Source organism: Rhinoraja longicauda, chromosome 7 (genome assembly GCF_053455715.1).
Source record: "Rhinoraja longicauda isolate Sanriku21f chromosome 7, sRhiLon1.1, whole genome shotgun sequence".
Classification (NCBI taxonomy): domain Eukaryota; kingdom Metazoa; phylum Chordata; class Chondrichthyes; order Rajiformes; family Arhynchobatidae; genus Rhinoraja; species Rhinoraja longicauda.
This window is the reverse complement of record NC_135959.1, coordinates 61,803,904-61,817,773: the sequence shown is the minus strand read 5'-3', so window position 1 is coordinate 61,817,773 and position 13,870 is coordinate 61,803,904. Positions and strand designations below refer to the sequence as shown.

Genomic DNA, 13,870 nt, shown 5'->3' with positions numbered 1-13,870 from the left:
TAGCAAGAGTGTAAGATAGTAGATCTCATCGAGTCTGTACTACAAGAGCCTTACTCAATGCCGAAGAAAATGGAGGAATCCAGCATCAATTTGACTCTACTCCTAATCAGTTTCTGCAATCCATCCTTTCCAGTATAATATCGTGTCCACTTCCAGCCGGACATTAGTGATATAGCACCTGGTGGCTGATACTTCAGCTTCTGCAGCACCACATACAGGCTTCATTCAGTGTGAATGCTGCATTTGGACTGTTGCCATTGTGGCTATGGATTAGTGTGTGCAAACTAGCTTTCAGGGTGACACAGAACTCCAGTAATCTGTTCTCCTACAGATCTGCTCCTTGATGCCTCCTGCTCAGAACCCATGTCGCCATCTTCTCATTTCAACAACTATGCAGCCTCTCTGCTCATTCTCCTCAATGCCAAGGGCAAGATTTTCTGGTTCACCTATTTCTGAAAGCAACTGGCCTGTACAAAAACTTCCAAGCCAGCAAATAATCTTTATGTAGGTCATAATCCCTTTAAGTAACACTGATGTAAAATCTATTATGCTATTGTACACATATTGTGCTGTACGAGGTTAAGCATGTGTACAAGCTGGACAACGGAGCTTCAAAATGACACTATTTTCCAGCTAATGTAATGATCAATCTGTTCTGCATGCTACTAACTGAAATGTTACCATGGCAGTAATAAATAATGCTGCCATTATTATTTGGCAACTTCCAAGAAATAATGAAACTTTGTTTACCTCCACCCCTTCCCCGAAGTAACCAGTATCCTCTTGGCGAATGTAGTCCCTAAACAATAAGACTCAATGGCAAAATTGCTTTACTAAATGGACATACGCATTTGTACACATTCACAGTCACACCAGCACACTTGTCAGAGCACTGTGGAGTTTAAAAAAAGCTTTGCATTGTTCAAAAATGAGTACCACTTTGCCCAATTTCATCATTAGTGTTTTGACTCTAAAGACCATGTCAAATGTCATTGCTACTTCTATCTTCAAATTCTTTTATCCTAAACAAAACATATATTGCACTATATTTATGAAGGCCTCTTGGCATTTTCTTTCGAATGAGATGATTCGGTTCTGGGATAATGTTCATACATTTTATAAACTAGTCCCAAGGTTATTCTAAAAGCTCTGCTCATTTCCTTTTAGGCACCTCCATTCTTCCTGTGATCAGGAATGCTGAAGCTGCAGCCAAACTGGCACACATTACAATGAAAGATAATTTTCTTAATTTAATTCCACTTTCTCAAGAAAGTACAAAAGGTAGAACAGAAGCATCTGTAATAACTTCAGGTAGAATGACTGATGGATGTCAATTTTTTGGATTGGCAAATGGCAAATGCTCTGGGCTTCAATAACATTCCATGCTGAGGATTTATGCTCCTTCTACAATGCCCTTCGTTAAGTATTCTAGTACAGATACAATTCAGGTTAAATACCCATCAATGTAATGTCCTCGATAAATAATGGAAGGAGTAAAAAATCTTGGCCTAAAGATACAGCATGGAAACAGGCCCTTTGGCCTATCGATTCACACTGACTATCAACTATGCTGACTATTTACCACCCAGTTACATTGATAATATATTAATGCCATTCTCCCTATATTCTATCAATTCCCCAGATTCTAGCATTTAATTACATACTAGGTGCAAATTGCAATGGTCAATAAATCTATTTACTTGCACATCTTTTGGATGTGGAAGGAAACGAGCATCAGAAGGAAACACATACATTTACAGAAGAACGTACAAAATCCACACAAAGAGCACCAGAGCTCAGATTGAACCACTATCTGGCACTGTTAGGCAGTTTCTTTGCTTTCTGCACCATTGTGCAAATGAGGTTGGTTAACAGACAGAAAACAAAGGTTAAGCAAAATAGCTCATTTTCAGGTGGAGATACTGTGACGAGAGGGGTGCCACAGGGAATGGCGATGGAGCTTAAATATTCCCATTCTATATCAATGATATGGATAATATAATCAAATGTAATATATTCAAGTTTTCTAATGACATAAAGTTGAGTGTGTCAGGTGGATGCAGTAGAAATAGATCAAATAATTGAGAAATCAGTGGATTCATTGTGGAAAAACGTGAGGAAGAAAAAAATAACATTTTTTTAAACCGTTGGAGAGTGAAAGATAATGTTGAGAGGGACCAGGTACTCTTGCACATAAACCATTTAAAGTTATAACTGCAGACACAGCAAGAAAATATGGAAGAAAATGGTATGTGTTAGAAGGAACTGCAAATGCTGGTTTAACCCAAAGATCAGAATCAGAATCAGAATAACCTTTATTGTCATCCAAAACAACAAGTCTTTTGGACGAAATTCCATTACCCACAGTCCAACAATAAGAGCAATAAAAATAAGTAATAACACACACAATCACAAACCAAAAAAAAGAAACATCCATCACAGTGAGTCTCCTCCAGTCACCTCCGCACTGTGATGGAAGGCCAGAATGTCTTTTCTCTTCCCTGCTGTCTTCTCCCGCGGTCAGGCTATTGAACTTGCCACGTTGGGGCGGTCGGGACTCCCGACATTGAAGCCCCCGCCGGACGGAGAAAATCCCACGGCCTATTTCAGGCCGCGCCAGACGGTGAAAGGTTCCCAGTGGGCCAACCCAAGCCCCGCGATTCGGGGCGGGCAAAGACGCTGCCGCTGCCAGAGCTCCCGATGTCGGCCCCCACCCAGGGACCTGCGAGCTTCCGATATCCACACGGCCCGCGGCCGAAGCCTCCGGAGCCTCTGAAGGCGAGTCGCAGCCGCACTCGCAGCGCCACCACAGCCTCCGAAGGCAGCCAGCTCCGCAGATGGTAAGTCCGGTCCGCGGGCTCTGCGAACCAGAGCCCCAGGTGATCCCAGATGGAGGCCGCCAGCTCCAGGTGTTTACCCGATGGTAGGCCGCAGCGGGAACAGAGTCACGACCCAGAAAAAAAGGTCGGGTCTCCGTTCGGAAGAGACAATTTTACAGTTTCCCACCCCCCCCCACACATAGTACACAACCACAAAAAACACTACATCACATCTAAACACTACAATTAAGACAAAAAACAACAAAAAACACAAAAGACAAACGGACTGCAGGTGAGCTGCAGCTGCTGCGCAGCGCCGCCACTTCCTCTATCCTGTATAGATAGACACAAAAAGCTGGAGTATCTCAGCGGGTCAGACAACATCTCTGGAGAAAAGAAATAGGTGACATTTCGGGTCGAGACCCTTCTTCAGATGTTGGTCTTTACTGCAAGTAAATAACAGTATAAGAGTAGAGATGATTTACTGTAATTATTAGGGTTTGATTATAGTTATAGAGTCATATGGCACAGAAACAGGCCCTTCGGCCCAGCTTTCCCTGCCGACTAAGGTGCTCCATCTATACTAGCCCCATTTGCTCGCATACAGGCCTTATTCTTCGAAACCTTTCCTATCAATGTACCTGTCCAAATTCCTTTTAGTTCTGCCTCAACTACCTCTTCTGGCAGCTTATTCCATATATCCACCACCAAAAAGGGTGACCAAACCTGAACACAACACCCCAACTGAGGCCTCAACAGTGCCTTGTGGAGCTGTAGCATAACAACCCAACTTCTATACTCAGAACCCTGACTGATGAATGACAATGTGCCAAAAACCTTGATCATCTTATCTACCTCTGATGCTACTTTCAAGGAACTATGTACCTGCGCTCCTGGATCCCTTTGCTCCACAACGCCTCCCTGGTTAAACTTCCCAAAATGCAACATCTCATATTTACCTGCATTAAACTCCATTAACGATTCCTCTGCCCACTTAACCAACTGATCAAGATCCAACTGTAACCTTTGATAACCATCTTTGCTCTCTACAATGCCACCCACATTAGTGTTATCTGCCACATTACTAATCATGACATTCATATCTAAATCTTTGATATTGATGACAAACACCAATGAAGTGACTACAGCTGTGATATTTTGTATTGCAAGTGCAAAAAAAAATTACCAGATTGGTTCTGGAATTGGGAAAGCGTGTCTGATGAAAAAACATTAGAGGTTAAAAGAATGAGAGACAAACTAATTGAAACATAAAATTCCTAAGGGGTTAGACAGGACAGACCCACTGCAGAGGTTACAAGAACCAGAGATAGTGAATCTTTAGAATTGTTAACTAGGAATCTTCTGGCCTCCTGAAAGGACATACGCTTTGACAAATTTACCACCAACATACAAAATAATTCCTGGTCTGACAACACAAAGTTATTGCACTCTGAAAAGCATGAACATCGCACAATGATTCCCAAAAGCTCCTGTCAAACCTTTCTTTTTTTTCCTACAATTTATAAGGCTCATCCCCAAATGGATAAAAACAAACATATAAAATGCTCTACCAAAAGAACAGGTGGGCTTTAAAGTGCACTAGACGACCCGTTGGGTCCCATTGTTACTAAAGATTCTTTAGTGTCTAAAGGTTCTTTAGTAACTGAGCAGCAGGCAGAGCGGGCTGTGCGGCGGCTGGTTGCGGCCTCCACCCACCAGGCTGCCGCGGGCCAGCTTCTGCAGCTCCACCGGCACCACGGCACTGGTGCAATGTTTCCCCATGTACTCTGCACGCCCATGGAAGCCCTGCCACCTATGGCCGCCACCTCAACCCACTCGCCGCAGGCCAGGGGGCACGGCAACAGGCGACGCGGGCGGTGTGGATCGGGAGGCGGCGGGGGGAGAGGAAAGGGGAGAGGAAAGGGGAGAGGGAGCCACTCACCCTGGCCCCAGGCAGCCATCGCAGGTGGCTAGCAGCAGGAGAGCGGCCACAAGGCGCTGCTGCATGGTCGTCCTGCTGGCGGCCATCTTCATTCACCTTCCCTCTTTGCCGCGCTGCACCACGGGAGAAAGGTCCGCGCTGCACCATGGGAAGGAGGTCAGGCGCGGGGCACCCGGGATGGGCGCCGGTCCTCTCCGGCAACCTTCCCACAACTGCGCATGCGCGGATCCGATGGCCATCTTACCGTTGTGATGCAAGATGAACACGTAAGTGTTAGATAAACGGGCCCCAACTGCGCAGGCGCAGCTACCGGGCCCATTCACAGTATAAAGTCTATAAAGTGAATAACTTTTAAAATATAACAACAATTTGAACAAAACTTGCTACTGCACACCGCAGGCTAATGGCGAGTAAGGTGCCCCCCCTATAATTGTTGCACTATCGTGTACCGTTTTGGCTGTATTTCGGAAACTCACATACATACACACATACAAGATGAGAGTTTTAGATATATATTTCAGAGGCAGATAAAAACTGGAGTTGCCTTAATAGATTTATTACCACATATAGTTCTGCATGGCACACTTGTCTACTACTGAAACTTTTGTTTAAAAACCATATAGTGCTACAAAACTCGTGGTATTATTAATACTGTTTTGAAAAACAGCAAGTTCAGCAACTATGTTTGTGACAAAACTATCCAAACATTAATAGTCAGCAAAGGCCTGCATGCATGCCTTGCATTAAATCTCCAAAGTTCAACAATGCCAACAACACTGCACTGCCGGCATAAGCACCAAGAAAAGGTATCAAGTACAATCTCCACAAGAAACTATGCAATGCTATTTCCAGACCTTGTGTCTCCAGCCCGATCCAGATAGATGGCAAAATCCATGTTCTACCTGAACAACAAATATGCTGGTAAATAAATTAAATTTACCTCCTGCAGAAAGCAGCTTGCACCTGAAGCTCATCTTAAATACCTTGAGGTCCTTTTCTTATGGCCTTTTAACCAAAATTGTGGGCTACCACACAAATATCATGGATGTGCAGCTAAATCACACCCTGCTGATAATGGCCGAGATCCTGAAGTCCATTCAGCTGAGTGGTTACCAATTCTGGATCACATCACCTTCGTCTCAATGGCAGACATTCCAATATCCTCCATGAAATTGAAAAAAATCACAAGCAATATCAGTCTTTTAAATAACAAACACTCTGCAAACCACCGTGTTTAAGATCACATAGACTTTCCAGGAAACAGCTGCCAATAATTGTGCCACCTCCACAAACCATTATCCAGGTGAAGGAAATTATGGGAAGCATTCAATACTCATCCCACAGTCGAGTTACCGGAATTTGACCTGCTTTGAGGATAGTGAATGGACATCAACAGAATCCGCAAAGGCCATGATGATGTGGCCACCTACTCCACAAATGGAAGATACTAAATAAACCACAGTGCAGTTGATGCCTTGAGCAGCCAAACGATGGAATGAGTCATTTCATCCTTTCCATAAAGATCTATTAAAGTTGGCAACCTCTTTGTCCACTTGGCATTTAAGTATACCACTAAATGGATTGGCAGATTGGACGTCCATGTATAATTTTCTTTTGTGTAATACATAATATACATCTATACAAGTATACCAACAGAGTTCCTTGAATGAGAACCAAATCAAACCTCTTGCTGGCAGTGCTCAGAAGAAATAATATATATTTTTGATGATTTCTTTTTCCTTCGATTTCATTAAGATTTGCTATAAACACACTTCACCTACTCTGCTTTTAATCTCATGATCTCCCCCTGCAGCACTGTTTCAGTCTGACTGCTTGCCTCCAGTTGTTTCAAAGTGCTCTTGAGTTCCATTTCAAGATTAGTTAGTTCCATTGACCTGCAGAAATAAGTAATATGCAATTAATTAAATAGAAAAATAAAGATGTATATATACAAATTCTTTCACAACATCAGGATTCCCCAAGTGTTTTACAGACAACTCAATATTTTAGAAGTGAAATTACCGTCCTAATATGGAAAACAGAGCAAGCCAGGATGCCACAAATTGCAACTTGATGGATCTGCCTTTGTAGTACTGGTCAATGGAAATATTTTGATTGGTAAACCATAAACTCTCCTATTTTTACCAGAATAGTCTCACCTAATCTATTATATACAACTCTGCCAGCAGATGCATCTTGATTTAATGCAACCATGGAAGCCAATCTTATTAAATGCTCTATGGAGTTCAGAAACATCTAGCTCATTCTTGAGTGTCTAATGTGGTTCATCACCACACTTTTAACAAATTCATAACTTATCCAACAAGCCCAAATATTTCAAAAGAAAAAAGAAACAGAAATAGTATAAGACAATTCAGCCCATTGTTACGTCCAGGTAAACAGTGTTTATTTCCATGCAACCAATTGGACAGCAGTTTGAGAGCGAGAGCAAGAGAGAGCGAGAGAGAGAGAGAGAGAGAGAGAGAGAGCGAGAGAGAGAGAGTGAGTGAGTGTGAGAGTGATGTACAGAGGAGAGGAAGATGCAGAAAAGGCCATAGCTGCACTGAGCACAGAATCTAGTTAGACTCCTGGACTCAACTCTTTAAACTGAAACTAGAAATTTGATTTGCTATGCTGCCCAATCTCTGGCCAATAATTGGGGCAGCATTAGATTTAGAATAAATGCCCCAGAAATATTGGTAATTTTTCGCTGCCCCCCACTTCTCTTGCTCAACTGGCTTTCCTTCCTCCTTCTCCCCCTTCTTTTCCCCTAATTTTCCCTTTTGCTGTGTCTATGGATCTACTGGACCTAGATTATTTTTTAATTAAATATGCTTTGACGGGAAAAAGTTGGAAATATCGGATCTAGATTATATCAAAAATTTTAAAATCCAAATCCTACTGGATATTTCAAAACACCTCAATAAATCTATCATTGCCACCTTCAAAGCATCATGTGTTTCTTTTTTTTCATAAACTTTATCTTCAGTCACATTTTCTAGAATTATGCCATGTTAAATTTAATTAGTGGTTGTTGAAAGATGTTTAGAGTTACCTTTGTCTAGAGGAATCTTATCCTGAATCAATACGATAAACACTCAAGATCAAAATGCTCCTGTTGTTTTTGCAAAATTATCTAATTTCTTTGTGACTGTAAAGTGGTTACCATTTGGGCTCCACAGAACACAGTGGCTTGACTTACGTCATATAAATTAACAATATACCGTAGGTCTAAATGTAGCAGGCATGGTAAAGATATTTGTAGAGGATACCAAAACTGGTCATGTATTAGGCATGCAAGAAGATGCAAGAAGTCTGGTCAGTTGGGCAGAAAAATGGTAAATGTAATTTAAACAAAGCAATGTGCAGTAATGCATCTGCGGAGGTGCATCGGGCAAGGAAGCATATTGAGCGATGAACAACAAGACCTAGGAGTGAAAATTCATAGATCTTTCAGATCTAACAGGGTGATCAAAAGTACTGAAAAGTCTAAAATTGGTTTTCCTTTATTAGCTGAAGCGTATAATAAGAACTAAATACAGAATATATTGGAAACACTCAGCAGACCCTGCAACATCCGTGGAAAGAGAAACAGTTAACGTATCATTAGAACTGGGACAGGGAGAAAACCTGTTAATTTTCAGTAGCAAAGAAGACTGGAGGAATGGGTTGAGGAAAAGAGAGGAAGGAAATATATACACTCAAAGACTAACCATTATCTTGACATTATTTTGGCATAGACATTGTGTGCTGAAGGGCCTGTTCCTGTGCTATCCTGTTCTACATTCTATTTCCTTTTAGCAATGTTCAGGGATATTGGTATAACATTTTTTGTAAAACTGCAATTGCCACAATTTTTATAATTGTATGATTAACCAATTAATCTTTAAGTCACTTTAAATTTATAAAGGGTTTGAGAGCTTGTATACACATTGGACACAAAAGAGTTGACTCATATACATTCCATCTCACCCACATCCCAATTTAATGGAATAGATGTTACGAGAGAAACAGACTTAATGAACAGTTCAATTACATTTTTGAACTTTTAGTTCTCCTATCTAAGTAAAATCTCACTTAGTTCAGTTAGTTGATGCCAAGGAAATTCAAATAGGTCTGAATGATGCCTGTCTGTTTATCTGATTTTGGAACAAGTTTTATTTCAATATTAGTCTGGTATCCACCCTTACCATATATTCTGATAACTGTATTGGTGACTGCAGAAGTATTGTTTTCTGCTCTCTTGCCACAATTTGTAAAATTTCACTATTTTTTGTAGCCGGTTTTCATTCTTTCTTCACCTTGTCAATCTCAACTCCTTCTTTCATTTCTGGTGAGAGGCAATCAACTAGTATCCAGCAGAAGCGCAATGACTTCAGCTGCATTTGACATTGACAACACTTCTCACCATCTGCTAAGGAGACTTCCATTCTATCAGATTTTTCCTTAGCTATTGTTCTGACAATATCAGTGTTTCCTTTACACCTTCCTCCTCCAGCAAAAATTCCCCACCCATTTACTTATTCATAGTCATATTTCTTTACTTGGTTCAGCTTATGTACCGTTCCTTCAATTACACAACCTTTAGTATGATAGACAAATTATATCACCAGAATAAACTTTTTATACATAGAGCAAGTCCACAAATTGCATCCTTGCTAATATAATTTTATATTTCCATCTTTTGCCACAAAATTGTCCTTTTACATTAGCCAAAATATTGACACTAATAAGTAGCTGAAACCTATTTAAAGGTTCTTGGGCTGGATTCTAAAGCAGACCTAATGGCGAGGCTTACATATCACAATTGCATACAAGGAAAACTATGGCTGTGGAAGCTAGAAAATTCTCATCTGTCTATTAGGGATGTTTTCAATGCTCGTGCAAAAATAGCATTTTGCCAAATGATTCAATATATAAATTATTAACAGCGTGAAACTGTGATATGTTATTATTTATCTATTTCAGTGAAATAGACTTTTTACTGGCGTGTTATTTTTGATTGTCCCACCCACACACATTTTTTTTCTCCCTTGTATTTCATCTTTTCTTCTTTGTTTTGACAACAACTTCTAGTTGAGACTTCAGACTCTGTGCTCATTAAAGATTCTTCAAAATGAAAGGTTAAGCAGATGCAGAATTCCCAGATACTCTAAAGAGTGTGTTGTCTTTTTGCCTGATTTGCTAACACTAAGTTCGAGTGCAGAAACCAACAGTTGCTACACTGAATAGTGTAAATGTGCAATTCATTCACCTGCAAAATTGAGCACAATGTTTATGTTGCATTGTATTTCACTATCTGTTCCTGCTTCGAAATCTAATTCCCAACTCCCTTGCCAGCTTCTCATTTCCTTTGCCTTTTCCACCTGGTTCTGTTCCAAATCATAAAGCAGCAAAGCATTCATCAGTCACTGTAATTACAAATCAGCATTTGCATGATCCTTTCCTTCAGTATCTTGATGAGCAAAAAAGGTTGTGGAATATGCATATCCAAAATTTATTTTTAATTTCTGCCTGTTTTGAGTGCTGATAATTTTATCTGAATTGTTCTTTGGACATTTTAGCTTCCAATTCATGAAAACAAAACGGATCTAATAAACTGTGTGCAAGCAACTCTGTGTTATTTGAACTGTATAGTTGTACAACTATTGAGTTGCAGACCAAAATGTATGTTTGAAAATAGAACCCATTGAATTTTGACCTTTTGTTTGGATGAAAGGTTCCCAATCCCAAAGGTTAATTGACATTGACTCCGTAAATGTTGCTTGACCTGCTGAATGCTTCCAAATTTATTTCTGTTTTGATCTTCATTATCTGGATAAAATTAGATGGTCTACACCTTAAACATTTTTTGCTTAAATATTGATCTTTAATTCAATTCATTATGGGAGCATAAAATTATTGCTCCCATAAACTCTATTGTTGGCTTAGTGGGAATGGTAGTGTGTGTAGAACTGTGAACACCAGTGCCTAGAAAATAAAACTTTAAGACACTTTTTAATTGCTATTCAATAGGGCGGGTTACATTCTAATGCATCAAACATTTTTCCAACATCAATAACACGCCAATGGACAATATACAATAGGTGCAGGAGGAGGCAAATGATGTCAGCTATCATTCAACATTGTTTTCCATCATAATTTGATCTCATAGTTCTACAAAGTGTGAGGCACAAACAAAACTTGATATTCAACCTCCCACAGTTTCTACTCTGAGACTTTAAACAGCCACTCAGCTAAAAACACTAGAGTTTAGATGGCAGCTAAACCTCACAGAACACACCTTCCATATCTTACAAAGTATCAGTTATTAGCAGTATAGACCTTAATGGTGGTAATATGTGTTTACATATCTAGTGAGATCAACTTGATTGTCTTCGGGTGTTATTTCTGGAGGATAAGACATCAGCAACCTGAGGGGAGAAAGATTTAATAAGAACCTGAGGGCCAACCTTTTTGCACAAAGGTTGGTAGATATATGGAATGAGCTGCCAGAGGAGGTAGCAAAGTGATGGCAGATAAACACAGTTGAATTTGCATCTGCCAGAGACTGCACTAATGATCATATAAAGAATTTTCTGGGGTTTAAAACTTGATTGCAGTTATTGCGATCTAAAAATGTGATTTGGTATGTAGGTATTGCTTGTCAATGTTTTACTGCCACAAAGAATGGAGGACACTATTTTCTGGGTAAATATAACCTGTATCTAACACCTAATCAATATTGAGTTAGTTAATTTCATCTGGCATGCAAGTAGTGGCATTACAATGCTGGAGAAGAATGAGTTTGCATCTGGTTAACATCTACTGACGCAAATTGGGCAGTGCGTGGATATCGAGTGACACCAGGTCAAAATTAAATCGAATCCCATTGTCGCCCAGGCAGTTGTGCAATCTGCGCACATGAAGGAGGACCTTTTATGGTGTAAAAACTTATTTAGCAGGAGGTAACTGTTTATTCATAATATGGATGAAGAAAATAAGTATTAAAAATTATTTCAAAATATGGAAACTTTGAAATGTGTTCTGGTAAAGACAGAGGATTCCATGGCCCTATTTAACTCTACAGAAATGAAAAGGAGAGGAAGAGAAAAGGTTTTAGCTAATAAGTTGTTTCCACATCTAGAAAAACCTGCATTTATAATGACCAATTAATCTACCAATCTGCACAATTAACAAACCACCTATTGAAATGTGAGATGAAACCAGAGAATGTGGAGAAAACCCGTGAGAATGTGCAAACACCACACAGACAGCATCAGAGAAATAGGCATAATAAAATTACAAAAAAGGCACAAAAAAGGCATTTATTGACCAAAAAAGGCATAAAAAGGCATTTATTTCCACCACCAAAATATGGTTAAAAATGATAGTATAAAGGTATACTACATTACATGACCAAAGTTGCCTGGTTGCACATAATTACTAGCTTTTTTTTCCAAATTATCTGGTGTTAAACTATGCCGTCTGTCAGATAGAATATGCTTCAGTTGTGAAAAACTTCTTTCTACCCCAGTTGAGGTCACTGGTGCATACCTGAAACAAGCTACAGACTCTGTATTCATGTCAATATCTTGTGCATAACAACTACCTTTGAGAACTTTAGCTATGTTTTGTATTTCTTCAAGATCTTTGTTACCTAAAACCACTCTCTCACATTTTCCTTGTATGCCTTTACCTACATCGTCAGGAACTTTATGAATATTGTCAGTTACTTTGTTGAAAACCTGCAAGTTATTCACTAATGTTTCGCCACGTTTCTTAAAGGAAGTGATAGCTTGTGGGAAGTTTGCAAAATTGGAAGCAATAAACACAAGATCGCAGTGGAGGGACATTTTCTGCATGATTTCACTGACGATCCTGTGCAGCAGATCCTTCTTCTTCAAAACAGTTGATGATTTATTTTATCTTTTCAAAATTTGCAGCAGAGAGCCATGTACCCCTTCGAGTCAACACAGACTAAGGAGGTAGCGGAATCTCGGGTGCCATTTCCTTGAACAACTGCACACTGAGGAAGATTTTCTTGACATTGGAAACTTGGCGATCGACATTTCGAAACAAGCTATGTATGTGCTCGGCAATTCTATGGAGTCCGTGAGCTAAGCATGTCAAATGCAACATTTTGGGGAATAAAACTTTAAGAGCACGAGCAGGTTTTTTCATGTACGGAGCTGCATCAGTCACAACAGAAGAACAATCTCGTGTTTTATACCTTCTGGCCAAAGTACAGCAAGTGAAGATGTAAACAACTGAGCAATAGTTGAGCTGTTTGACTTCTCCAATACTTCCGATGTCAACAAATCCTCCTTTGATGGTTGACCTGCCTCCAGTGTACCGATGACCACATTGGCAACATATCTCCCCACAGCATCGGTTGTCTCGTCTATTGAGATCCATATTTTGTTGCATGCAACTTCATCTCTAATTTTCTGCACAACAAGTTGCTGTCAACATAATTTTTCCCGTAATGATGACTCGCTCGGTATATGTTCCTCTGTGTATTTCTCTAAAAAACCTCTGAGAGATTTGTTTTCCAATTTCCACAGTGGAATTCCAGCATCAATGAATGTCTTGCACAGATCACTCAAGCTCGGATTTGCGACTGGAGCCAGCAGTAAATGAGGAGACAAGCTTGTGTATTTCCCACCTTCAGTTTCTCTGCCGCCGACTTGTCTTTAGCTGTCTGTGCATGCTGGGAGATGAAATATTTCTTCTCATGATTCACTGCTTTGTCACATGCTTTGCAAAACAGCACACAGTTGTCTGTAAAGAATATATCACTCCCGTACACTCTCATCAAGTCGTTCAGTTTTTTTACAAGGCATTGACTTGACTTTAGGCATTTTGATACTTGCAGGGGTAGATCCTACAGCAGCGAGGATGCAAATCTCTGCAGGCAGGCCAAGTACAAGCTGAGAAGAGGAATCAGAGCTGCCAAGGAAAGGTACTCTGAGAAGCTGAGGAGCAAGTTCTCAGCTAATGCCTCTTCCTCAGTTTGGAAGGGCTTGCAAGTAATCACAAGCTACAAGAGGAAAACTTGGACAATCGTCAGCTGACCAACGACCTGCAGGTTCTACTGCAGGTTTGAAAAACAGAAACTTAATCCTGG

At 40.1% G+C, this 13,870-nt stretch overlaps 1 protein-coding gene across 1 annotated transcript in view; it reads right to left on the bottom strand.

The window, feature by feature from the left end:
• LOC144595576 (deuterosome assembly protein 1-like) overlaps positions 1-13,870 on the bottom strand; it is a 66,108-nt gene that overhangs the window by 23,271 nt on the left and 28,967 nt on the right. The window contains exon 7 of the mRNA XM_078403136.1: positions 6,543-6,656. Coding sequence (XP_078259262.1) covers positions 6,543-6,656 — 114 coding nt within the window. The remainder of the gene's footprint in view (positions 1-6,542; positions 6,657-13,870) is intronic.